The following is a 27948-nucleotide window of genomic DNA, read 5'->3' as shown; positions in this document are numbered from 1 at the left end:
GGAGCTCATATCAATCCCTTAGTACTCTGTGCTATGCTCTATCATGTATATATGATTCCAATTGATTTTCATAACAAACCATTTATGCAAATGAGGAATCTGAGATGCTAAAAATTAAGAAACTAACCCAAGGTTGCACAGCCGGTCAAGCTTGTGTATTTAACCATAGCAGTTAATATTCTGTCACCTACTGAGTCTCTCCCACATTCTTCTGCATCATGTTCTATACAAGAAATCAGTTGGTGAAAATGTTATTTAAAAGGTACTGATGTATTTGTTTAAAAAAAGGAAAAAAAAAATCATGCCGAATCCTATACCTTCAGATCATCCAGGTTTGATGGGAGTGGGCCTGGCTTGAGAGAAGAGACACCAGTTTGACCAGAAAAACTGTTTTTGACAGGAGACAGAGGGGTACTGCTCAGTGGTGCTGAAGAAGAGTTTGGATTTCTGACCATCTGTTCATTTGGTTCCCTGAAAACAGAGAAAAAGGAGGGACTTAAAATACAGCCAGATCTATATATTGTGATATACAATAAGAAATATATACTTGGTGTTCATACAGTTTCTGGCTCACGGTTAAAACTCTTGGGATTTGCCAAGTGAGGAGAGTGACAAAGGCGTATCTTGTTATGTTAATGAGGTGGCTTTTGGACTACCTAAGGAGCAATGCTGGCTGCCAGGAGAATCCATCCTGTAATTAGACTCTAATCATTAGTAGGGGTGTTGAACTCAATCAGAGAAGGGGCCAAAATCTAAAATCCAGCCTAAATTGCGGGCCGAATGGTTTACTGAACAGTCATAAACTGACAATGTCATAAACTGACAGCGGAGTGCAGTGATGACAGCGCGGTGCGGGCCACATTGCAAGGCCTGGCGGGCTGGATTTGGCCCGTGGGCCTTGTGTTTGACACATGTGCATTAGAGGGTAGAAACTTTTGGTTCCACCACCTTCCCTGGCCTCCAGGCAGGGTGAGGGATTGGAGATTGAATTCACCAATGGCCAATGATGCAACCAGTCCTGGCTTTGCCATGAAGCTTCCATAAAAACCCAAAAGACTGGGGGCCATAAAGTTTCTGAGTTGGTGACCACGTGGAGGTGCTGGCAGAGTAGCCTCCCTGGCCAGGGCTGGATGCTCTGTGCCCCTCCCCACACCCTGCCCTATGCATCTCTTCCATCTGGCTGTTCCTCAGTTGTATTCTTTCATAATAAACCAGTGACCCAGTAAATAAAATGTTTCTCTGCATTCCATGAGCCGCTCTAGCACATTAATCAAAACCAAAGGAGTAAGTTGTGGGAACCCAATCTGTAATTGGTTGACCAGAAGCCCATGTAACAACTTCTGGACAACCTCTGGCATCTTCAGAAGGTGAGAGCACCAGTCATAGGGACTGAGCCCTTACCTGTGGAATCTGACGCTATTTCCGGGTAGCTAGTGTCAGAATAAGGTTAAATTGTTGGACAATCTGCTGGTGTTGGGGAATCGCTTGGTGATGTGGGGAAAACATCCCCTACATATTGGAATTGGGTGACTAGAACCCTTAGGGGGTGACTTATATTTATATTAGAGGCCTGATGCATGAAATTCATGCAAGGGTAGGCCTTCACAGTCCTGGCTGCCTTGCAGCCCATGGCCCTGCAGCCCCACCCCCACCCAGGGGTCATTCCGAAAGGTCGTTCCACCATCCGGTCTAATAAGCATATTAGCTCTTTATTATAGAAGATGAGATCACAAGTTAATTGTCTAAAAGGACCAGGCACAGGGAGGAAAACCACAGCAGGCTAGCTGGAAAGTGACAAGTCACACTCAGGCTGAGTCTGGGGGAGACCGGAGGGAGTGGTGCTGAAGAAGAGTTTGATGGAGACTTTGGCATATGGGTGGGCATATCCATGCATCATTTAGCAGGTGCAGCTCCATTTGTGGAGCAGTGGCAAGCCTGCGGAGCTTGGCTGTACGCAGCATAATCGCCGGTGTCACCCAAGGCTGAACAGGGAGATAGCTGGAACCTCTCTGTTTCACTTGGGGCCTCAACGTGGTCACCCCTCCCTTTTCCCAGGGAGGCCTCTTATCAGGGGCACTGATTTCCTTGCTCCCTCCTGGCCTATGTTTCTGAAAAGGTGTGCCCAGTTTCCAAACATGACAGCATGGGACTTGGCCGCAGGGGCTGGCCCGGTGCCCGGGAAGAGAGGAGCCACCACCCTGCGTGCAGCCCGTGCTCTGGGACTCACTTGAGCTGAGCGGGGTGGACGCTGGTGTAGCCGAAGCGCTGCTGCTGCTGCTGGCTGAGGATCTGCAGCTGCAGGAACAGCTGCTGCTGCTGCAGCAGCCGCGCGTAGGCCGAGTCCATGGGCGGCGGCGACTTCTCCGCCTTCTGGTCCGGGGGGATGTACTGGTGGTACTTGAGCTTCTTCACCTTTGGCTTGGGGTCCTTGGGCTTCTTGTGGCGGTTCTTACTGTCGCTCAAGGACTTGGCCTGCAAGAGGATGGAGATAACATGGCTTTAGGTGATGGAGAGAACTGGCGTCATGGGAACGTGCAAGGGTGTTCTGTCCGATAGATGTTCTCGAATCTCGGACAGACATACAGCAAAGCACGGTGTGCAAGGAGACCCTGGGACACTGCGATGTCTAATGAACCGGAAGCACACCCCTCAGCTGGGAGTCTTGGACCTTACAAGTGGCTCCTGGAGCTTTTTCCTCCCAGAGTAGAGTGAGGACACTTTCCTCACCTCAAACCAACTGCCGTCGAACACATTCTGATTTTGGGGTTGATTCGTAGGAAAGTACTCCCATGTGTATACGTGGAATCACTGCTGCTTAAGCACTTAGCCAATTGATGTAGTGATGCCATACATTTAGATGAAATTAACCTTGACTTTGAAAATGTGAAGTTTTGCTGCTTCAGGCTGCAAAGTAATATAGAGTCTTCCTCCCACCACCATCCCTAATCCTGATATAAAATCAGGAAGTGGTACCGTTGGAATACTGTACTTACTATGAGGAGGGTTAGCCACGCCCTGGGGATTTACCCTTTGTAGAGCGTGGTTTGGACACATGGAAAGAAGTTAAGTGTATGGGCTAGGGAGTGAAGAGAAATTTCTGAAGGTGGTACAAGCACCTTACTACATCTTAGTTACTCACCTGAGAGTTGGGGAAAATAGTCTCTACTTCCTATCTCAGTAACCAACGTAAGGGTGATGGAAGACAGTATTGAAATAACAACAGGTCTCAGAGGAGAGTGTGATTAGATCTATAATCTAAAATCAAAGGCCTCCCTACTTTAGGAAGCAATAGGTTCATACTGTGATCAGTTGAAAAATATAAAGTTCAAACCTTGACTTTTTCCAGAAGGTTGAAATGAAGAACATGGATATCATGTAGGAAGATTCTTGAGAATTTGGGGAAAAGGTGGAGGGAACATGTGGTACCAGAAGTGGCCAGAAGAGGGGGCTCCTGCATAGCTGGCAGGCCCGTTCTGAAGGGCAGTGGCCCCATTTTAACCACAAAACACATATCTGAAGGTGACCTACCCAGGGGAGCTGCCCACTTGCCTTCCTCTAACCAGTGCATCCCACCACCGAAGCCTCTTTGTGTTTTCTCAAGGAGGCTTCTGGGAGACTAATGAATTACGAGCACATGTCTTTCCCTGCTCCTTAATCACTTAGCACTCCAGTTAAGGAGTCAGTCTCTCACTTGGAGGACTTCTCCGGCCCGCAGTCAGCTCTGCGCTGCTTGGCTGCATCTGTTCCCACCTCAACTGGGACTTGCCTTATCCCGGGAGCTTCAGCCCCAAGTCTTCCTAAAGATTTTCTCTCCATGCTACCTTACTTAGTTAGCATAGGGAATGAGCCATCCAGAAGGTCCTAAAACCAAGCCATTTTCTCTGCACAGTGAGGGCAATGACTACTGCGCAGGTGGAGCTCTGAATTCAGGGACCGGTGCCGTTTCACACTTTTTCTGAGACCAGAAGCTATTCAAGCTGTGGATTTGTGATGCTGTTTCCTCCCAGGTGAGAGGACAATCTAAGGCAGCAGTGCATCTAATGCCCAGGGGCTTAAGACCCAGGCACGAAGGTGAGTGTAATGCGATAGGGAACAGTGTGCCCCATGCCTGACACTTCCTCACTCAGCCTGCACACACAGTGGGGCTGCCGCACAACACAGCAGCTCCTGCCTGCGAGATGAAGTCAAACTCGTCAGCCAAAACAGGCTGGTGCCAAAATGCCTAGCCCTACCCTCTCCAGCAGCTCACCCCTCCTTCCCTTGTAATTTTCTGCTGTTTGGGAACTCCCTCCTCCACTTGTTGTATGACTCCAGCTCATCCTCTGAGTCCAGCTCAAAGCTCAACTCACCAGGGAAGCTTTTCCTAACTCACAGCCATGTCTCCTGTCTGTGAATCTCACATGGCATGGCCACACCCCTGCTGAGGGGAGGGGACTGAAATCCAGCCCTCACTCTGCTTTGGAGGCTATTGGTCCTGAGGCGGGGCTATGGCTGCCTGGGAGGGGGAACCTCTGCTTATCTTACCTAATAATATACAAACATGTAAATTGACTGTACCTCCACTATGCCCACCAGCCAATCAGGAGGGAATATGTAAATTAGAAGGATAAAGATGGCGGCCACCCAGCTACTCCAGGCTTGAAGTTGCCAGGGAGGGTAGGATGCCTGCTATGAGAGGGTGGGTGGGGAGGGGGGTAAGGGGATCTATAGGTGCGGCACTCTGGCCCCACAGCAAAGACGAAGATGGCAGACTTTGGCCAGAGTCTGCAGCGAAACAGCGAAGACAAGGATGGCAGACTCCAACCTGAGTCAGCAGAAAAGACAGCAGACTCTGGCTGGAGTCTGCAGCAAAGACAAAGAAGGCAGACTCCGGCCAGAGCAAAGGCCTGGGTCCCAGGTGCCAGAAGAAAACAGATGCTGGAAGGAAGGCCTATTGCACGAATCTCTTTGTGCAGCGGGCCTCTAATATTGTGATAAGATACAAGTAACACAAAATCACCATAGTCATCATTTGAAAATACACAATGTAGTAGCACTTAATATATTCACAATACTGTGTGTGTCATCACTATCTAGCTCTGGAACATTTCCATCGCCCCCAAAAGAAAGCCATTCGTACCACTAAGCAGTCACTCCCAACCTTCCCTCCTTCCTGCTGCCCCCCAGGAGCCACCTCTGCTTTCTGTCTCTATGGCTTGGCTGTTCAGGGTGTTTCGGAGAAATGGAATCATACAATATGTAGTCTTTTGTGCTGGACTTTTCACTCAGCATAGCACTTTCAAGGTTCATTCCTGGTATATTGTGTAGCAGCACTCATTTCTCCTTATGGCCGAATAATATCCCATTGTGTGGATATGCCACATGCATATCCGTTCTTCAATTGATGGGCCTGTGGGTAGTGTGCTATGCATATTTGTTTCCAAGGTTTGGTTTGAACATTTGCTTTCAGTTCTCTTGGGCAAATACCTAGCAGCGGAATTACGGGGTCATACAGTAATTCAGCCCTGAACTTATTGAGGGGCCACGGCTGTTTTCCATAGTAGATGGAAACCATTTTACATTACACTCTTCCTCTGGCAACATTTGAGAGTGCCCGTCTCCACATCCTCACCAGCACTCGCCTTTCCCCATTTTTTACTATAGCATTCTGGTGGGTGTGCTGCGTATTTTGTTTGCATTTTTTGGGTTTGCATTTTTCTGATGACATGCAACACCTTTTAATGTGATTATTGGCAATTTCCTTATCTTTGGAGAAATGGCTAGTCAAGTCCTTAGAGGCACATTTTCCGTACTTGCTCAAAGCACTAAGTTAGCAGCGCTGTTATACCCAGCAGGTGCCTTGAGGGCAGGGACCATAGGATGGGCGCCTCCCCTCTTACCTCCAGCCCCCTCTCCACTGCGTGGAGAATGCCTTCCTCTCCTAGGAGACTTTCCACGTCCAGCACCGCTGTGCATTCACATTGGCCTCACAGGAACCTCTCACCGTCAGCAGGGCCTCTAGAGGGATTCCCAGCCTGGTTGCCTCTTTTGAGAGTCCTCTAGGATCCTCTTAATTTAGAAATGATGAATATTCAACAGCGAGCAGTCACAGGCATTGACCAATCAGCAGGAATGTGGGCTCTTATGTAAAGGTAAACCACCGCTCAGTCCTGCTCTTTATGAAAATGGACCCCTCCTCCTAGGGCAACATTCGCAGAGTGCAGGGGCCTGAAGCTTCGCTAATCTGAACTATGAAATGTAAGACATGTTGGTGGAAATGCTCATACAATTTCTTTGTGCACAACATTGGAAATAATGTGAATCATCGCCTCCTTCCACCTGCGGTGAACAAACTCAGCAGCAGTCACATGATTTCAAAGCTGCCTAGCTGAGTGAACTGGAAGCGAGCTTTAAGCCACTGCAGTTGGGTGGGGGCGCTTACTGGGCGGCCGAAATGCCTGCTGGCCACTTCTGTGTGAGCAGTGGCGGGGACCCTGGGCTGTTACTTTAACACTGACTCTGACTCAGTCTACAACCACTAACAAAATAGTTCCTACGGGTCATCTCAATATTCGTTAAGTGGCAGTCTGAGAGGTGAGAGACATGCTCCCAAAGCAACTAGGAGTTGCATGGCATACACTGCGAGGAAGGCTAGATGCCTCCCAGGCACCTAAGCCAGGGGATCCCACTCCAGAACGATGAGCTACAATGCTGAGAAACGAACCAGCGATATGCTAAATGCTGTATTGTTCTTGGTCTGTTTACCTCAAAGAACATCCCCTTTATCTGGACTTCATATGGAGCCTGGATGGACCCAGGGAGGTCTGACTTGTCCAAGGCCTTCTGGTCTGCTTCCCTTGCATGAAGTTCAACTCCCCTCTGCTGGTTTGATGGCACTTACAATTCTATGTGTGTTACGGCCAGCTGTGTCTATGGCTTTTAAGTCAGGAACAAACTAGTGGGCGCTGAGCCCAAAGAGATGCAAAGGCATGGGCTTCCCCTGCAGGGAAGTCAAGTCCCACGCTGTGCTGCGTGGAAAGCAGGATCTTGGTCCACGTACCCACTGCTCACTGCTCACGCTGTCATGCGTGTTCCTATTGGACTAAACCTGTAACAGAGTCTGCGTGGCTCTCGTCTTCGCAGCCTAGCTCAGAAAGCTCTGCTCAGCGCTGCCCTGTGAGCCGGAAGTCAGGCGGGGGCGTGTAGGGGGGCCCATCGTACCTTCACAGCAGCGTGCCCGGGGTTGGCAGAGCTGAGTGGGCCGAGCCCCTGCTTCCCTGGGTCTGACTGGTTGCTGGACTGGGAGACCGAGTCATTCCTGTCATTTTCTGAGCCCGAAGTTAGATCCTGAAATCCAAATTGTAGCATTACTAGGATGTAAGGTCAAAACGGTGACATAGAAGTATTAAAGTAGAGCCCCCTCCTTCCCCCCACAAAAACACACACATAGCTCTGCTGTGTGTTTTTTCAATCCTCACCTGAGGATTTGTTTTTATTGATTTTAGAGAGAGAGGAAGGGAAAGAGAGATAGCAAGAAACATCTTATGTAAGAGAAACATCAATCAGTTGCCTCCTGTACCCAACCTAGATATGCGTCTTGACCAGGAATCAAACCCACAACCATTTGGTGTACAGAACGATGCTCCAAATAACTGAGCCACCCAGTAAGGGCTAGCTCTGATATTTTAACCCTAGCTTTATGTCCAAGTACATATAAGACTACTTCCTCCAGGAGAAGAATGTGTATATACTGTCAACCAATTGAGGACATTTTGAGGGAGAAAAGGGTCATTATTAAGAATTATTCCACAAGAGAGGTATAGAACCAGCCTAGTCTTGGCAAACTGGGATCTCTGGTCAGGGTGTGGGTTCCTCCTGCCTGTGACAAAGTCCACGAGTTGGACTTGATAATGGGATTGAAATAGGGAGAGAGAGGAGCGGGTGTAGCAACTGTGGGAGGGGTAGGACATGAACAAGACGACAGGGTGTCAGCAGATGGAGGAAAAGTGGGCATGCATGTATGTATATGTGTGTATATTTATCTCTGTGTGTATGTGTGCATATGTGTATGTGTTCTTTGTACAGCTGTGTGTGTCTCTGTGTATATTTTGTGTACACATAGGTATATGAGTGTATATGCTTGTATATGTATCTATGTAGATGTGTTCTGTGTATGTATATTTAATGTACATGTGTGTATGTGTCTGTGATTGTCTGTATGCTTATGTACCCTTGGTGTGAGTGTTTCTGTGGGTACATATGTGTGTTTATGTGTATTTGTGTGCATGTGTACATGTAGATGTGCTGGGCAGCTGAGGAAAATCGCACTAAGCCTGGTGGCTCCTAGGGGTGGCAGCTGAGGGGCTGGGGGTTGCAATGTCCTGGAGACCACACACTGCTCAGCCTCAGACCCTCAGCTCCTCCCCTGTAGGATCAGTATCAATGCTCCTGCCTGGGGGGCGGTGCTCCCTAACAGGCTATGCTCAGGAAGTGGCTGGAGCGCCCTGGCGTAATGAGTGCTTAATAGAATGCAGCGGCTGTTGCTAATAATCATCATTATTCTTTACAAACGTGCTTTGAGCAATATTTGCAATATACATGCTTTACATGCTTCACTAAGGGTTTGTGGATTTGTCCAGAGGTGATTGCTGTGCTTGGTCTGGGGCTGGAAGTGGCCTTGCAGGGGTTCTGCAGGTAGAAATCTGCTCAGGTAGAACCCACATGCCGCTCTGTTTTGTAAGCACAGCGCCCCCTCGTGGCTGCTCAGTGCACAGAAGGGCGACGTTGAAAGTCCTGCTCTGGCACATTCTGTCCAGGTGTCTGTGGGGGATCATCTAATGGCAGAGAACCTCACTTTCACTTTGTAAAACCAGGGATGGAAGGTGTCTACTTGGCAGAGTAGATGCTTAAAAAGTATGTCCCAGGTACAGACCTCGGGTTCTCCTCCAGGTGTTCTGGAGGTTTCGCCACCACACAGAGCCCTGGACCTGGGGGTGACACGCCATGCAGACGTGTCTGTGAACCTCGGAGTGGGACCCCAGCCTGGCAGAGTCATTTCCGGACCGTGAAGAGATGACAGGCTGAGAAGTGTTTGTTACCTGGATTGTCCCTGGAGGACCTGCCAAAGAAGTCTCCGAGGCTTTGGTGTCTGGGGGGGACCTCGCTGGGCCCTGGGGGTCTTCGCTTCGCGTGTGATCTGGAGAAAGCCCATCGCTGCTGCTGTCCTCGTCGAAGGCGAAGGCATCTGCTGGTTTGGAGAAGCTCACCTGGTTCCCTGGGGCCAGGAAATCCAACACCGGTCAGAGGCCCGAGCACTTCACAGGGCTTGCTGCACCTGCTCAGTGCCACCCATTAGGACAGCGCCACCCCTTTAGGACTGTGTGCAGCTCAGGGTAACGGTGAAGGTCCTTTCTAAGTGGTTTCATTTCCATCTATTGACTCAAATGGGAACTTGTGTTTATAAAAGCCAGACGTTGGGCAGGGAAGAATGACTTGCATTATTGGTTAAACCTTATTTTCAGGTTTGTCCATTTCTGAACATTTTCTGTGGGAACCCCTGATCTTTTGAAATGGAATTGGGGAGTTCTGAAGAAAAGAAAAGCCCCCCCCAGTTCCCTCTTCCTCCCAACCCCCCCGGCCAGACGCAGCAGGAGGCCACTGAGGCGAGCTGGGAGAGAAGGCCACCTCCCTGTCTCACAATGAGAGACATGACCGAGACAACAGTGGGCCATCTGCATCCTCTTTGCATGTAACACACAACACAGCACCGATGTTTAGCAAACTTCCTCACAGGCCGAGCTAGGAGAGCTACTGAGGTTCAAGTCCAAATGTCAGAAGCAGCCCATGTCCCGGGGTGTCCCATCCCACCAGTGCATGTCTGTTTACAGAAGCATCAATGTGTCTCAGAAATGTTGAAACAAGTGATCCTTACTTGTTTATGATTTTGGATTTTTTTTTTTTTGACTCCTTCTACCTCTGGGTCTATTTGGGAAAATCTCACGGGCTCACATAGGCAGAGATGCCTCCTCTGCTGCCCACACACCTCTACGGGCACAGGCGCATTCACTTGGGAAGAGGGTTTATCAAACCAGCGGCACTACAGCGACATCCTTACATGTCCCTTATGCTTCCTAATAGCTCAGTTTCATCTGTCTTACTATCCAATGGCATAGTCCCAAATGTGCCGGGGCCACCTCGCTCATCTGACCCGGGCCCAGGCCAGCTCTCCCGAAGGAATTCGGTTTATCAGGAAGTTGCCAGGCCGGCCTTCTGCAATCACGCTGCCGAGAACTTTTGACTCCTGCTCTGCGCAGATAAGGGAGAGGCGCTCTCACTGCAGACGGGGAAAGGCAGCGGGGAGCTGGAAGTAATGGAACAAATGCGGCTGGGGGCCTGTCATCGCCACCACTGCTGGCATCTGTCACGGCCCCTCACTCAGATGTCCCAGGGTCAAGTCAGGAAAGAGGCCAGACTGGGACAGGGCAGGTGGCAGCCCAGCCGCTGGCCCGTCCGTGGGGCCGCCCGCCTCCCTGCCTGGCACGGCGTGGGGCCTGTACTGCTGCTCCGGGGAGCCTTCAGGGGTCATTATTGCTTTTCTATTTGGTTATAGAAGGAACCTCTATTCATCCTTAACATTCACACCGCAGGAAATGGCCACACCAATCCTTCTTCCTACAAAGAACTCATCTCCATGTCTAGATTTAAATCTATACGCACAGCAGGACGTGTAGGCACACATGTAAAACGCATGTCACCCAGACCTGCCTGGGAGAACCATCTGCTCAGAAACTTGTTCCGCGCCCCCCCTCCCCCCTTCTACATGTGTCCTGAAGACCCTTCCCTGTGAGTATCGAGGTCTTCCTCATTAAAAATCACATTTTGTATCGGCTGCACAGTATCCCATTGTATTCACGGGAACTTTGATTTTTCACCTTTTATTTTCAAAAGTGCACTTTTTTAAAACTACAAAACATTTGAAATAATGGACAAGCACAGAGAGTAATAGAAAACACCTGCAGGTGTCACCTGATATAAATACACGCTTTCATTTTCTCGTGTTTGTAGCAGAGTTCTCCCAGGGGCATTCTTGGTGCTCAGGGGCCACTGCCCCCTGTAGAACTCTGGTCTCAAACGCCCCCTCTCTCTTCTAAGAGCCCGGAAGTAGCTCCCAGCCTTCCGGTCCTGGCCTCTCACAGCAAACCCCGCACTCCTCACAGGAGGCTGTGTTTGTCATTTTCGTGGGGTGTGAGAAAATGTCTCCACTCCTTTCTCAAGGGGCCCTCAGCCTGAGAGCTTCCCAGGAAGGCCCTGCCAGTTGCCTCGGGAATCAGCTTCTATACATGTCTTCACTTTAGAAGCTATGTTTTCTTGGGAATTGCAAATACCTTCTAACACACGTGGAATTAGAGACTTTGTCCCCATTATAAAAGTTACATGTATGGTTGAGGCCAGGTGGGCCTGGGAGGCAGAGGGCGGGTGGGTGTTAAGCCTTCCCACCCCAGAAACCACAGAATTTCACTGGGATCTACCTGGCACCTCTCCTTCCCCCCTCCCTTCCTCCTTTCCCCCTTCTCCCTTCCTCCCCCCACCAGCCAACACCATCCCCACCCTTAGAGAAGCCTCCTGAGGCTGCGCCCACCAGGGCCCCTTCTGAGAGCTTTACCTTCTCTCCATCCCACTCCCTCAGCCTGCAGGAATACGGATCTTCTGTGTGCAGTTTGGTACTTCAGATGACAGACTCTGCCCACCTCCGCCCCTGTCAGCTCACCCACATCTACCGTATCACATTGCCAATGTGTAGAGATTAGATGGAATTAAGCCACATTGTAAAGTTGTCCAAGTAGTGTCCCCCAAGGGTAGAAATGTTTTGAGAAAAGAGGAGGAAAGAACGGTTTCCCTTTTTAGCTTCCATCAACCTTGCTTTCCAAATGGAGGGATAGCAGATGGTAAGAGGAGGAGTTTGTATCAGTCATTCCCTAGGTAGCGCAGCCATGGCAAAACAATCAGCTTTCATGAGGCCGTGTGGCGGGCAGTAAGTCAGAGCAGGGGCGCATTTTCTCATCTCTCTTCGGAGGGCCTGGCTAGGGCAGGCCATCCCAGTGTTTAGAGACCTGCTGACTGTGGGCCCAGCCCACGTCTCTCCTCTCTCTGCACAACTGTCCTGAGGACATCCCCACATTCCACAACATGTTTTACTTGAGCTTTTGTGATTTGAGGGGCCAATGTGACTTCTTGATTGTGAGAGCAAAAAGCCTCCAGTATCTGGGAAGGTGCTCATGAGGGTTCCATTGGGTCTTGTCTCCAAAAGGGCCAGAGGGCTGGTTGCTACCAGTCAATCAGCATGCCCTTTGCATTCTAATATGTACATTCGGTGACCTAAGGCTGAGGCACTAGAATGACATGGAAAAGTCTAGAAGTCAAGCATCTGGAATAAAGGAGTCAGTAACTGTCCCGTTTCCCCAATTCCTCAGTTACTCTCTTCTTTTCCAGCCTTCCCACCTCAGGAGAAATGGGGAGAAAGAGGAGCACACTCAGACACGGTAGGTAGAGAGAAGAGGCACGCTGAGGAGGTTATTCTTGCATTGCCATGGACACAGTGGACAATGTCAGGGACCAGACTGGGGAACATGGTGGACAGAAGAAGGAGGGAAGGAGCAGTCGGGTCTCCTGGAGGAGGCAGGACTCAGCTGAGCCTGAGTGACTGTCAGCTGTGGACAGGCCATAACAGGGGGGGAAGTGACAGGTGGTGATTAGCAGAATCCAGAATCCAGACATGCTCCCAGCCGGGGGAGAGGTTTATCTGGTGACCAGTCCCTGGAGAGGAATGGCTTCTACATGTCTGCTTCACCAAGTGACCATGATCACTGAAAAGGTCCCTCCGCTTACAGGTGAATTCACCGCAACCACAGGCAGGTACACCCCAATGAAAAACCAGAGTGAAGGCAAGGCCCCAAGCATGGCTCCTGTCTGGTATCTAAAGAGCAGCATGTGCAGGCTCAGAATATGCCGCCAGACATGTGAGGACCACTCAGGGGCTGTCCAGGTCAAGAGATCTCCATTGGCCCCTGCTCATCACCCCCCTCCCCGCCCCCCCTCAAGTAGATGAAGTTGTGATGCCAGGGCAGACCATGAGAGAAAGGGCACAGAAACCCCCCCCTCCCCCCACTACACCCTCAGCTCAGGCTCTGTGGATGGAGAAAACCTCCACAGTGGAGGGGTCATGAACACAGGGCTGACTGCCCCCCGAGACAGTGCATGAGGGGCTCGGTGTGGTCAGTAGGCAGTGGGGCTCTGCAGTCAAACAGACTCCATTTGCTTCTCGGCTCCACCACTGCAGTGGCAAAGTGACGGTTGGCAGTTATTTGACCCGGCGGAGCTTCTGCTTCCCCATCTATAAGATGGGAATAATAACAACAGCTATCTTTCAGGGTTTGAGGGTGAAAATGACACGTTGTGCATTATTTGCATCGTCCCCGCAAGTGCTCAGTGGTTTGCAGCTGCTGTTGTTGTTGGTGTTGTTTTTGTTAGGCGTCTCTCTCTCTCGTCTCAATTTTACTATCATCCAAACAAGAGACCACCCAGGAGGCAGTGTCCCTGCGGCCAGCTTTGCAAGGGTCAGCACAGCTCCAGGGAGAGCGGTGTGTCCCAGTGGGACAGTCATGCTGGGAAGGCAGAGCCAGGCCTTCCCCGAAGCAGGGTGTCGCAGGAAGGGGTGTCACAGGCCAGATTCCTGTGGAGCAGTACCGAGGTCGGCTTATCTGGCTGCCTCAGGAACAACCAGGTCTATCAGCGTCCTGTTGCTACCCTGGGCCTCCGCTGCCCGGCTCCGGAGGGCTGTGCACTGGCTATTGTCCCTGGACACGCTGGGGGCCGCGATGACAAGGACCTGCTTTGGGAAGCCCTGATATCACCCCCTAGCTATGCCCTGGGGCTGGCTCTGGGCGCTGGCCCCTAGGGATCTTGGCCTGGTGGCTCTTAGCTCTTCCTCCCCCTCTTGGAAGTGATTAGATGAATGAGTCAGTTGTACTTTCCTTCGCATAAACATTTAAAATTCCAAGATTAGAGGGAGATAATTGGAGTCTGAGTTACCTTTCTGCTGGGCCCACAGGAGGGCTGAGACCACTCAGTGGAATGTGAAAATGGGCCCAGCTTCTTATCTCGGGCACTGCCGGAGCTATTTTAATTCCCGGGCAGGCCATCTCCTAACCTCCTCCTGAAAGGGGTTCCAGCCAAGTCCATTTCCCCAGGGAGGAGGCTAGGACGTGGAGGTAGATAGGGTTTCAGTGTGGCTCTTGGCTGAGCTATTTCCATACTGGAGATACTGCGTCTGCAGAAGACGGAGTACAGTACACGGCCCAGCAAAGACAGACCACCTCTCGCTCTGGGAGGGGATCGGTGCCTTGGCTATGGGAATAGAGTCAGTGGATGATTGAAGGAATAAGGGTTTCTTCCCTCAGATGCCTGGCTACAAATTTGCCGTTAGGTCTCCAGATATACAAGGACCACAGGGCTATAAGGATTAGGACAAAAGTTAACTTGCTTTCAAGCATTTGACTTAGCTCTCAGGACTAATTCTCTAGATACTGAGATCACCAGGAGTATAGAGATAGGTTAGCATTGTCTCTCCTTCCCCTGCTCAGGACCCCATTCTTTCACACCTCCGTATCGGTGTCTAGAAACCTCCCCCCAGTGCAGGCCCATCTGGACTTGCTTGCCCTGCCCACTCTCAAGGAGGCCTGTGGTCATTTCGGTGGGCAGCAAAGGCCAACACCAGGACAGCCGCCTTCTCTCAGTACCAGCTAACTGTCCTTTTTGCCACTCCCACCCCAACCCCCCTGCCATAGCTACTGGTCCCCTGGTTCTCCCTTCCCACACTTTTTCCAGAATCTTCCTCGGAAGAGTCTTTTTCATGTGTGTCTCAGTGTATTTCTTTCTTTTTTCTCTTTTTAAAATATGTTTTTTTAATTGATTTCAGAGAGAGGAAGGGAGAGGGAGAGAGGGATAGAAACATCAATGATGAAAGAGACAGACTCTGTGGATAACCAGGAATGGAACTGTGGCCTCCTGGTTCATAGGTCAACAACCATTGAGCCACACTGGCTGGGCTCAGTGTGTTTCTTCCACCATCCTAATATCCTGCAAATCAGTTGCCCTTTAAAAATTATTTCTCATTATGGAATGATAGAGTTTCCCCATGAGAAAGATATCCTAAAACAAACATTTTCTTCTTATGCCAAAGCAAATGACTATCTATCTTATGGTCTATTTGCCTTAAAAGTGAATGATAAGAAAGTGTCAAGACTTCCAGAGTCTCAGATAACTGGAAACTTAGAAAATATGATTTTTTCATTTTGTTTTACTGTGAAGTCTGAGCCTTGGGGACACGGGTGAGTGAAGACTAGTGTAGGGTCCTTTAGAAATGTACGTGTCAGTGTGAATGGGTGACTTCTGGACCAGCCCTGTAGACCAGCATGTTGCTTCCTGTGTTAAAAGGATAAAAAAAAAAACACCCAAAAAACAAAAACTCATCAACCTTGGATGATGAAGCTGTATATTCTGAATCACGGGTTTGCTTTTTGAAGTAGCTGAAAAGCTGACCAGGCATTCAGGTGGGAAGGCTGGCTTGGTTCAAGGACAAGGTGAGAGCCCTTTGGGAGGAGGCGTCTGTCTATTGGAGCAGAACAAGGGGACCCTTCTGTCCTTGCAAGAGCTGGGAAAGCCAGCTGGGCTTCCATTTTACTCAAGCAGGAACCAGGCCTCTGGGCAACCAACAGCTTTCTTGGTAGCTAAGGGATGTTCCTGTCACGTGAAGAAAATACTCAGATGACTAGAGAGAGAATTAACAAGCTTGGAGTAAGCCTCCCCTCCCGCCCACCCTCCACCCCCAGGACTGAGGGATCCCTGAGTAACAATGACCACGCATACGCTAAACAAGACCATGCTAAAACCCAGCATATAGTTTCTGTCCTCGGAAACCATCACCTCTACGTAACATCATATTTGTGATATTCAGTATTCTGGCCGGAGAGAGGGTGGCTGTTCGTGGTTTTCTCTGAAAGAAAAGCAGGGGGTCAGGTATATGCTTTGAGATGGGGCCCCTCCTGCTGAGGAAGTCACATCAGCAAGCTTCCTATTCCTCCTCATCATGCCATTCTTATCAGGCAAGCCCACCTTTCCTCCATCGTGAACCTGTGAAATTCCACCCGGCTCAGAAGGCACACCCACAGGCTGGAAGTGGGGCTGCTAGCTGGCTCCATTAAGCAGAGGAAAGCGGGAAAGACTGGCTGCCGTCATTCAGCTATAGCAAGAGGGGTTGGAAACTGGGAGTGGGAAGGAAGATCCCAGAACGAGAACGGGTTCTCTGGTGGGAAAGGTTCTAGATGATTTTATCTCAGGGTTGGAGAATAGTTGGCCTTTAACAAAACCGGGAGGGAGCCAGACAGTGACCGAGCATTCTGCTCAGAGCTTGGCAGAAACACAGAAACACAGCTGCAGAGAAAGCTGGAAAATGTAAACACATCTGGAAAGGCACGTGGATGGGGGCAGTGGGGACACAGACACCAGGAGAATGATATCCAGTCAACCTCCACCCTGAATCATGGCACGGCTTTCTCAGGGGAGATGATCTGATCGCGAGAAGTGACAGAAAGGTGGGTGGGCTGGACCATCATCACCATGAGAAGCACTATTCCAAGTGCTGGACCATCATCACCAAGCTTGTTAATTCTCTCTCTAGTCATCTGAGTATTTTCTTCATGTGACAGGAACATCCCTTAGCTACAGCTGGTCTTAGAGCAACTCCCTTTCTTTATGACATTTCAACTGATGACATCACTTGCTCACAAATGCATTGAAAGGTACCACTAACTAGGCTGATGCCTGGTTGATAACAGGTGCTCAGTCTCCATCACTTCCCTTAGATTAGGTCACCCTATATCCTCCACCTCTTTCTGTAGCCATTCCTCTCTTTATTCATCAGAGAATCACTTCCTCTACCCCAAATATTGCACCAGGACCTCACCTTAGCCCTTTTCTTGTTTCATACACCCTCCATCCCCCCAACTACCATTTACTGGGCACTCTTAATTCTTTTTTTTTAATTTTTAATTTTTTAATTTTTTATATTTTTTATTGACTTTTTACAGAGAGGAAAGGAGAGGGATAGAGAGTTAGAAACATCAATGAAGAGAGAATCATTGATCAGTTGCCTCTTGCACACCTCCTACTGGGGATGTGCCCACAACCCAGGTACATGCCCTTGACCGGAATCGAACCTGGGACCTTTCAGTCCGCAGGCTGACGCTCTATCTACTGAGCCAAACCGATTTCGGCTCTTAATTCTTTGTACCCTGCAATACTTCTATTTTTTTTTACAGCATTTATCATCTTTTATTATGTTATATAACTATTTCTTGTTTTTGTTTATTGTCTATGTCTCGCCCTCTAGACTGTAAGCTGTTAGGGCAGAAGTTTTTATATGTTTTGTTTACTGAGATGTCCCAAGCACTTAGGACTGTGTCTGACAAATAGAAGGTGCTCCATAAATATTAAGAAATAAGTGAATAAAAAGCAATCTTATCTAATCCATCTGTTCAAATTACCATATACACTAAAGTCTCTCAAGTCCATAGTTCTAGACCAATTTTCTTCTGAATCCTAGTTTGATAGCTCCCACTGCTTACACAATTCCTGCCTATGGAGCTCTCCCAAGCCTTTTAAACCCAAGAATTCTTCATGCTACTTCACACCTGCTCTTCCACTCATGGTCTCCATCTTGATAAATGGCTGCCAGTTACCCAATTGCCTAAAAGAGAAGCCTGGGTGTCATCTTTGACTCATTCCTTTGTCCAAATTGGTATCTTCTACTGACCGTCTAACCATGCAAAATCAGTGACCTCTCAGACTCCCTCTTCCACACCTGCAGCTACGACTCTTGTTCAAGCCCCCAACTCCCGTCAAGCAAACCAAACAGCCTTTTAATGGAGCTCTTTCACTCCTTTTCACTTCTGCCAAGGCCCCTTCACCTGCAGCCAGCACGATCCTTCTCCGTGCCAAACCGCCGCCTGTTCACACACAAAGCTCAGCTCCGATTCCCACTAGAAACCCTCCAATGGCTCTTCACTGCTCAGTATTAGTAATCACAGTTATGTGCCCCCCCTCACTGGGTAATTAGGAGTGCTTATATATGTTCCCTGAAGTGATGAGAGAAGTTCAAATCTCTCATGTGCTTCTAAGAAACAATTTAAAATGTCCTTATACCCTGACCAGCGCTACCTCTCGGTCCTTCCTCCTCCTTTCTGCCCGATCCTTCCAGGTCCATCTAAGAAGTCCTGTCCCCAGGAGCCCTGGTCAGGCACACACACATTCCATGTGACTTCTGTCTATTCCCTTCATAGCAGTGCTCACAAGGAAAGATCATTTTCTCCTTTATGCCTCTTTTCTAGCTGAAGTGGGAAGTCCTGGACGTCAGAAATGAAATGAATTCACTAACATGTCACCAGCACCTATAATTAATTCTTTACAAACATTTTTAAATTGAATCCACCCATGAGATAGGCATTATTATTGTTAGAGTTTCAGAGAGGAGAAACTGAGGCACGATGAGATTAAAAACTCAGTGGCTATGTGGCCCAGGTTACAGAGTCCAGCTTTGAAAACTAGACTCCTGCTTTTCTGTCTTCAGGATGTGTCCTACATATTATTATTATTATTATTATTATTATTATTATTATTAACAGTCCTCATATTTGTTGCCTTCTATGCATTTTCATTGACCTTGACCATGGCTCCTGCTCAGGCCCTCCTGACTTCTTCCTGAATGTGCATCGTTTTTAACCATCCTCTGCCTCCATTCTCTCTCCTGCACACGAAGCCAATTAATATGTGAGACCCTCGGCTCCCCTCATAGAGATTGTCCTGTTCCACATCCTTGACTTAAAGCAATGACAACTGAATTCAAGGAGAGACAAGAAGCTAACAAAGTTTATGAACAAATGCATGAACTGCAGCTGCTTCTTTGTAATAATAATCAATGAAAAGAGACCTTCAGCAAGTGTAATGAAAAAGGGAAAAGGGAAGGGGAAATACATATTTGTGATGAAAAATGGAGCCTAATTGTGGTTTAGAGAAGCTCAGAATACTTGGAAACCAATACCATTGTAAAGTTATACACCTTTAGGCTAATGACTGAAATTCAGGGGGATAATGAAATTTTTAGAAAAATTAAATTGTACAAATTGCCTTAAGGAGAAAATTTGAATGCGAAAGAGAACTATGAGCAAAACTGAAGAAAGGCTACCAAAGAACCACTCCTAAGACAAGCCCCGAACTTCTGATATCTTAATAGGCAATGTCTTCAAGCAACTGACCACTGAGATCCTATTTATTTCCCAAACATGGGAAAATATGCACAGGTAATGACAATGTTTTGTGAGGCACGTGTAGCTTTGACATTTAAACCTGAGAAATAGAAAAACAACAATAATAGAGACCAATATTATTTATGAACATTGTAGCAGAGAGAAGAAACTGAGGCACGGTGAGATCCCATCTATGGTATAAACAGACTGCTGGGAAATCTCCTTCACCTAGGAAACAAATCCCAGCTACACCTACTACTTCATAAACAGATGTGAGTGGAAGCCAGGCATTCATTTCCAGGTCGAGGCTTTTTAAACGTGTGTGTGGGGGCCTTTTCATTCTTTCTTTCCCAAAGGACTGAGGAGCTCTGGGGCACAGTTGGCAAATTATGGCCTGGAAACCTGCTCTGTTCTCATGGATAAAGTTTTATTAAAACATAGGCTTGCTCATGTTCTTACTTGTTGCTCTGGTGCCTTTCATGCTACAACAGCTGAGTGGAGAAGTTGCCACAAACAGCTTAGATAGCCTAGCTTATGTATCACCTGACCCTTTAAAGGAAAGTTTGGTGGATCAGGAGGACTGAAGGAGCCTGTTGGCCTGAAAGACCTGCCAGTGAGAAAAGCTCTTTCTGGATTGTTTATAAACAAGATCCACTTCTATTGCTGAGATTTTATGGTTTGTTTGGAGCTACCATTATTCCAACTAATAATAGAAGAGCAAAATCTCTAATAAAACACTAGCAATTTCTAGAAGAAAGGACCTATGTAAGATTTCCCCCAGAAATGTGGATAATTAAGAAAGAGAAATTGCACATTACTAGGTCTAGAAAGAAAATCCACAGGATCATCTTTGCATGCATACTGAAAGCATTTTAAAAGCCACGTTCATCTTACAAATGACTCTTAGTGGAACAGGAGGGAAACTCTTAGAATATCTACCCATAGCAAAGCTAATATCACAGATAGAGGCAGATGACTAGAGACATTCCCATTTATGATAGAAACAAAGTAAAATGTTATCAGCAACATAATAAAAACATATATGTAACAGTGTAATGTAATACTGCTATTGAAGCACTGGCAATGCAGAAGTAATAATTTTTACTATACTATATTAATTATTAAATTATATAATAACATATTTTATACAATATAGTCATATAAGTTCTCTGTGCTTTATATGAACATATAATTTTACATATGATATGCATCTATATATGATGTAACTATTTTATATATAATAAAATGCATTTAACTATAGAATATTATACTTTATAACATAAAATTTACACAAAATTTGTAATTTATAAATTTATATATAGTTTATGAGACTGACGCGCTGCCTACTGCGCTAAGAGGGCAACTTAAATTTATATATAGTTTATAAATTTATATATAACTTACAAATTTATAACATATAATTTATATTATAAATATTCTGTACATAATTTTAATAATTCTATTAAGTATATAATATATTAATAAAACCATAATGTTGCTTTTCAAGTATCAACCAGCGCATCAAGGCAGAAAAAAATGTGATTGTGTATTAGACAATCTAAAGTAAATTATTTAAACTATTACTAAAATCTTCTATTATAAAATAAATATATAAAATCAATAGATTTCTCATATGTTAGAAATAATTGACTTTATTTAAAGAATTTGCTTCAGAATTAATATATTTTAAACATATGAATTCACCATAAATTAATCTATTAATTTATTGTAGTCCCATCAGAATTCTAATAAGACTGAAGTTGGCATGTGACAAACTGATTGTAAATTGCACTCAGCATATATTTGTGAGAGTAGCCAAGAAAAATGAGAAAGATCAGATCAATGTACAGACACTTGTGAAGACAGGTACTAAAACATATTGTAAAATATATCAATAAAACTGTGTAAAACAAAGTTAGATCTTTCTCTTAAGCCATGCACTTAAAATAATTTCAAATGCACTAAGGATTGAAATATAAAAATAAAGTATACAAATGTTAGAAGACAATAACTACATTCTTGAGCTAAAATGTTTTCAATAAATATATTCAGAAACCATAAAGGAAAAGATTAATAAATCTAACTGTGTAGAAATTGAAAATTGCTATCAGTAACACACACACACACACACACACACACACACACACCCCAAGGACACACAGGTAAAGAATGTGCAATACCTATGACAGATGGAGAATTAGCATTTCCCCCTACTACATAAATAGCTTTGACAAAGCAGTAAGGAAAGAAAATGCCTGGTAGAAAAAAAGAGGAGTAACCATGAATTGACAATGACACAAAATCACATAGAAAAATAAAATCTCGCCATAAATCAAAGAGTGCAAATTAAAATGAAATCTTTTGCCTCTCATATAAAAATCAATAATAAGTTTACATGCATGGAATAGAATATTCAAAGAAATGATAAGAAATGTTCAAAGAAATGTTCTCTTTTGGAGAACATTTCCTGTCTTAGTCCGTTTCAGAGTAAAGGTGGAGAGAGTGTGTGGCCGAGTGGGCTAGTCCAAATTCAAAGGCACAGGACAATTAGCACGAAGGGAGCGAGTGTAGACGATGGTAAACCACAATGACGTGTGTAGGGGCACTGACAGGTTTGCATATTCTCTCTCCCAGAGTTGACATTTTCATATTTACAGGTTCCAAATACAAAATTCATGTGGCCTTTGAATGGCTGGGTGAGAGCAAGATTTTAGAATGTGGATAACATACTTAATGATCCTATATAATAAAAGCCCAGCGACTAAACGGTGGAATGGCCAGAATGACTGGTTGACCAGTCACTATGACACACACTGACCACCTGGGGGCAGATGCTCAATGCAGGAGCTTTCCCTGGTGGTCAGTGAGCTACCACACCTCTCAGCTGACCAGGATGAGTGGTTGCTCCCGCTGTGAACTCCGGACTGCAATCATAGCCTCCTCAGCCTAGGCTCCTCCTCATTGTTCCCTGCCACCTCCTCTGGATGCCCACAGGCCACACAGCATCACCACCAGGCTCACAGAGCTGACCCTGCCACCTCTCAGTGCTATTGTCTCTGGGCCGGGCCCTGACCAGGTCCCCTGGAGAGACGAGTGCTCTGGCTCCACAGAAGATGCTGGGCCAGGGAGCAGCTGCTCAGAGGGCGGATCCACAGCCACTCAGCTGACCTGGATGAGTGGTGCTCCCACAGTGGGCTGATTGCACAGCCATGCCTCCCACCAGTGCACGAATCCTGTGCACCGGGCCTCTAGTAAGTTTAATAATAGGCTTTGTATCTGATAAAATGTCTTTATACACACTTTTGACAAAGTATAGAAACATTTAAATGTGAACTGCTTATTAAACACTTAATCTTTAGAGCTCTTTGTAGACATAATTGGAAGAAAATAAGTTTCTCTAACTTTTCTCTGTAAGTGTTCCTTTCTTCCTTCTAGTTTTCCCAAGTTTCACCACAACACCTCTATAAATGGGTTAAGTATGTTCAGGCTGTTTGGGTCCATTTGCTCTAAATGGTTCAAAAAGAAAATCTACAAAATGATTTTATATAGTTAATGATAGAATTAGTATTTGTGTCTCTTAAGTATTTGCACTTCAATTTTTTTTGCACATGTGAGGGTTGTCAAAGAGTTTTCACATGCTTATGTGACCTGCACTTTGCTCCAAGGGCCTAAGAGTGGGGCAGGAACTGTGGTTTTCATATGAGAGAGGTGAGGTAACTTGGGGAAACCCCAACACACAGCAGGCGAACTGGGCTCAGAATCCAGGCCTTCTCATTGGGGTCCAGTGCCCTTCCCACTCTACCATCCACTTTCCTCTACAAGAGGAGGCCAAAGATGGCCATGATGGAACCTTGTAGAGAAGATGTCTTTGAAGATTACATCATGTCAGGTTCCCAACCTGTTCACCTAGAACAGCATTCGTCTATGTCTACCTGACCTTGGAGGGTGTGTCCATGGGAATTTGTTCCCCACTCTCAGCACCTCTGGTTATGGGGAACATTTTGGGACAGCATCCCATGGCCCTCACCCCTGGGCCCAGCATGTCAAGGTTATGCATGGCTTCCCCAGATCCCAGGGCACAGGGAGAAGCATGCTGTTCTACTACCTTTAATGGCCTCTTTCACAGCAGAATCCACAGGGAGTATGTTCTTCTCCACTAGCTCCAGCGGCCCTGGCCGGAGAGCAATTTTTTCATTGAGATCGTCTGCAAGTCTGGCTCTTTTCAGCTTCATCTGAGCAGCGGGAATGGACCTCTCTGCCGTGGAGGCTGAGCGGGGGAGGGGAAGGAACAGGATCAGCCCTACAATGCCATGCTATTTTTGATTTGTTGCATTTGTAACCAAGTATTGTGTCACCTGGTGCTCTACCATCCTGAAAAGTCTTTAATGCAATTGTCATTATTTCTCATGGATTAGCAACAAAGACTAGCCACTTCCAAACAAAGACAAATAGTGAGTCGGGCACACAGAAAAGTTAGACAAACTTGCTTTGTGAGGATTTTTGAGAAGAAAAAAAAAGTGCAGTTTGGTGATTCTGTAAGCAAGTAGTACACAGAATCTACTACATTGCTTGCTGACCCTAAGCTACAACCTTTGAATGCACATCCTACGTATATGCTCCCCGGTACAGACTAAGCCTGCAGAAAATGTTATCTATTCTTAAAAAATATATATATATATATTTTCTCTCTCAGTGATGAGAATCATGGATTGGCTGCCTCCTGCATACCCCACACTGGGGATCAGGGCATGTGCCCTGACCAGGAATTGAACTGTGACCTCCTGGTTTATAGGTTGACATTCAACCACGGAGCCACGCCAGCCAGGTCATTACTAATTCTTATAATTATACTGTATGTTCTTAAGGCTTTTCTACTTATCAGTGTGATGTTAATTTAAATGTCCAGGTCAGCTGTTAAAGAAAAAAGATTCATTTGAAACAGTTATCTAATTAAACAGAGAGATCTTGACAATAGAATTTATCTAACAAGCAGCTTATGATCATTTGGAGGGTGAGAACGGTTACTAACAGAGCCCTAAGCTACCCCATGTTCCCTTGTCAGTTAGGCCTGACTTACTTCTGTGAACGAACTTGGCAGAGAATCTAGCCAGCCAGGTGTTGCTATAATGCCGAACTGTAAGCTACAATTCCTTAAGACTTTCTAGCTTTACTCTCAACCTGGCACATTTAGAAGGTGAGATATTCACGGACAAGCCTCAAGCCCACTATCCTGTTATTTCCATGCTACGAGGCCAGGCAGTGTCTGTTCTAGCAAGCTTCCCCCAGCAGAGGGCCAGGGATGTCTCATTGTGGCAGCAGGCCAGGCTCCTCGAAGCTCTACCTGCAAAGCCCCTGATGTGAGATGGAAGCAACTGGAAAACCCCACTTACAATCTTAGATTAACAAGTGGGTGTCATTTTTAATTCCTTATATTTATTGTTAGGGCTGTATTTCCCCACCACAGAATCTGACTGTAAACACAGCTCATGTATATGGTTTTTCTTCCCTGAATTTGATTACAAATGTAGTTTTGGTTTTTCACTAAAGGTCATCTTGTAAACCATTTCTCATTAAATCATTATCCTTTTAAAGCCCTCTTTGTGGTGGCCTGGTGGGATTAAATCATATGGCTGATGCATAATTTACTCTGGGCACCTTCATTGGTAGACAGTTCGCCGTTTGCCAAGTCTCACTATCTGAAGTAATTCTATAGTGAACATCATTGTACATCAATCTTTGCTTATCCAGTGATTTTCTCTGGATAAAATACAGGCATATACATTTTATTGTGCTTTGCTTATTGCACTTCCCAGAGGTTGAATTTTTAAAAACTGAAGAAAAGACCTTCCACCACCAAAAAGCTTACAACTCTCTTATTTTATTGTGGTGCATGCTTGATTACGGTGGTCTGGACCCCAACCTGAAATAGCGCTGAGGTGTGCCTGTATTAGACACTTCCTACTGGGCTAGAGGGCAGGCACACTGTGAAGGAAGGTGATGTGTATGGACATTGCCTATGTACTCAGAAGTGGCACAGCTAAGACTAGAACACAAATGTGAGACCTTCCTAGCCATTGTATGGCTTCCCAATTTGATTGTCTAAATGGCCTAGAGCCGTGGTAGGCAAACTGCAGCTCGGGAGCCACATGAGACTCTTTGGTCCATTGAGTGTGGCTCTTCCATAGAATACCACAGCCTGGGTGAGTCTATTTTAAAGAAGTGGCATTAGAAGAAGTTTAAGTTTAAAAAATTTGGCTCTCAAAAGAAATTTCTACCCTTGTATTGTTGATATTTGGCTCTGTTGACCAATGAGTTTGCCAACCACTGGCCGAGAATGACTATGTGACTTCTCAAAAGTACCAATTTCCAATGTTAGGGGACACTTTCTATGAAGTCTTAAGCGACTGTGCAGAGACCAGGGGCTGTAGTGGAATGGCCCAGCCTGAGCGGGCCTCTGGCCTGTGCTTCGCGCAGCCTTACCCTGGAGTATGTGCATAGTCGCCGAGTGGGCGCGGTCGGGCCTGCTTCTGACCTTGCGCTGCAGGGTATCCTCTGTCTGCGGGCACAAGCAGAACACATGTCACCACCACACAGGCCCCCCCGCTGTACATCAGTCTTTGCTTATCTGCCTGGTTCCAACTGCCGAAGCAACCTGGGCTTCCTCACAGGGGAGAGCAGTCTCTTTATGACACACGGAACATGCAAATACCCAGGGCCTATGTTTTCACTCAGAAACACTTACAAAAGTCTCTTGAATGGATTTCAGGATGAAAGACGAAGAGGTAAAAAGCTCGGGTTTCTAGTGAAAGGCCAGGCAGGTACATGCTAATAAATAGGAACGAAGCCATGCTGCTTGTGTTATAGTGAACCCTGCACTCCACTGCCTCATAACCGGCCACACATTCACCAGGGTTAGAGGCGGTCCCTAACCTGAGTCCCTCCCCATGACGACAGACGCCCTCCTCCTGTCAGGCTTCTCTGTGAGGCCTGTCCAAGTTGGAAGGACACTTGGAAACAGACTATTTGCTGCGTGTTCTTGCCTCTGTGGTGGCGGGCTGTGGATGGGGTGGGGCGGCTGGGCAGGGCCACACTGGCTTGGGTCTGACTTCCAGCTCTGAGTTGTTAACCCCACTACATTGGATCCCTCCTATCTGGCCCTGAGAGGTGCCTGGAGACACCTCCAGTTCTGACTTTAAACAAAAACAAAGCCTGGTTCCTCTCCAGAGAGTGGGGACCACTTTTGAGGGGTCACAGGTTGGCTCCTCTCTCCCAGACCAGTAGCCAGGCTGGGGCTCAGACAGAGACCCCAGGAGACACCTCCCGGCAGTTCCTCCCCTGCAGAGCGCTGGCGCTTGCTACAGTGCATTTATAGTATGCATAAGTTCAGGTGGCAGAGATGTGCTATGAAGAATATATACAAACTTTCCCCCCAATTGCCACAAAAACCCAGAAACAGTCATAAACTCAGTGCCCTTTGCCTTAAGTCACTGCAAATAAGGCCTGTACCCACAGCCAGACCTCACCACCAAGTCACCTTAGGAACACCTGATAGTTGCCGAGAAAGGGCTGTAATGACAGGCACAGCCGCGAACCAACTCCGGCTCCTGTGAAGTCTCTGACTTCTGCTGCAGCCTGCAGTGACCCACATCAGAAAGACCGGGCGTTTTTTATAGCTGATGTAGCGGTCCCCATTTCCAGTTTCCTGTTTCTAACAGGAAGATGCCATTCGGCATGCAGGCAGGGAGCCGGCTAGCGGGCTGAGTTTCTTGGAGACATTCTACCTGTTATAGGCGAAGGCGAGCAACCGGAGACCCACCCCTGGGGGGGTAAGTTCAGGGAGAGGGCAGTTTGCAGGCAGTTACCTGGTCACCAGCCGGATGCTTTCTTTGCTCATGGAACACAGTGGGACCTCTCAGCGCTGAAATAGAAAGACACAGACGTGAGTGGGGGGCTTGGGGCTCTGAGCAGTTCTCAGCGTTGGCTGGTGCGCGGGCCGAGCTGTGCACAGTACGGCTGTGGGCGCCTTACAGGCCACAAGCAATGGAGAGGAAAGGCCTGGAGGACTCAGCTTTCCCTGAAGCCGCAGGTCACAGAGGAAGGAGGGACTTCAGCCTAAAACAAGAGGAGCATCAGAGGCAGAGGCGACAGGAAGAGACATGGTGGCGACAGGGCATTCGGGGTCCTGAGGAAGTACAGAGGCCTGTGGGAAGCTCTGGTTTGAGGGGCAAGGGGAGCTTGGGGTACATAACACCCTCTTTGACTTTGCTCTGCCCTTGAGTGCAGGAGACTGGGTGGAAGCTGTGGTCTGTGGGAAGGGGTTCCGTATCGAAGAAGGGGTGGGAACCCTGGGTGTGGTGTGTGGCTCGCTGGTAGAAACATGCAACTGAAAGTGTTGGTTTGAGAAACAGGGAATCAGACTTCGAGGGCTGGAAGGGACCTTGGAGATAATGAAACACAACTCCAACCCTGAATGGGGAAACTGAGGCCCACAGAAATGGGTTGACTTGCCCTGGGTCACACAGTCTGGGCTGGAAGCTTAGGCCCTCTGACAACCTGGCTTTTTGCAATGTGTGTGTCCAAGATATTAATTAACAAGGAGGAGCATAGGCAC

The 27948-nt window shown here is 47.2% G+C and overlaps 1 protein-coding gene across 3 annotated transcripts in view; it reads right to left on the bottom strand.

Moving 5' to 3' along the window:
- MYOCD (myocardin) overlaps positions 1-27948 on the bottom strand; it is a 92485-nt gene that overhangs the window by 20879 nt on the left and 43658 nt on the right. For all 3 annotated transcript variants that reach the window (XM_084863911.1, XM_084863912.1, XM_084863913.1), the window contains 7 exons: positions 27200-27255; positions 25818-25893; positions 23443-23604; positions 9078-9253; positions 7201-7326; positions 2228-2472; positions 318-471 (listed from right to left, as the gene is read on the bottom strand). In XM_084863911.1, coding sequence (XP_084720037.1) covers positions 318-471; positions 2228-2472; positions 7201-7326; positions 9078-9253; positions 23443-23604; positions 25818-25893; positions 27200-27255 — 995 coding nt within the window. The remainder of the gene's footprint in view (positions 1-317; positions 472-2227; positions 2473-7200; positions 7327-9077; positions 9254-23442; positions 23605-25817; positions 25894-27199; positions 27256-27948) is intronic.

Source organism: Pipistrellus hanaki, assembly GCF_964339955.1.
Source record: "Pipistrellus hanaki genome assembly, chromosome: 16".
Classification (NCBI taxonomy): domain Eukaryota; kingdom Metazoa; phylum Chordata; class Mammalia; order Chiroptera; family Vespertilionidae; genus Pipistrellus; species Pipistrellus hanaki.
Note: the sequence above shows the minus strand (reverse complement) of the source record. Positions and strands in the feature narration are given on the sequence as shown.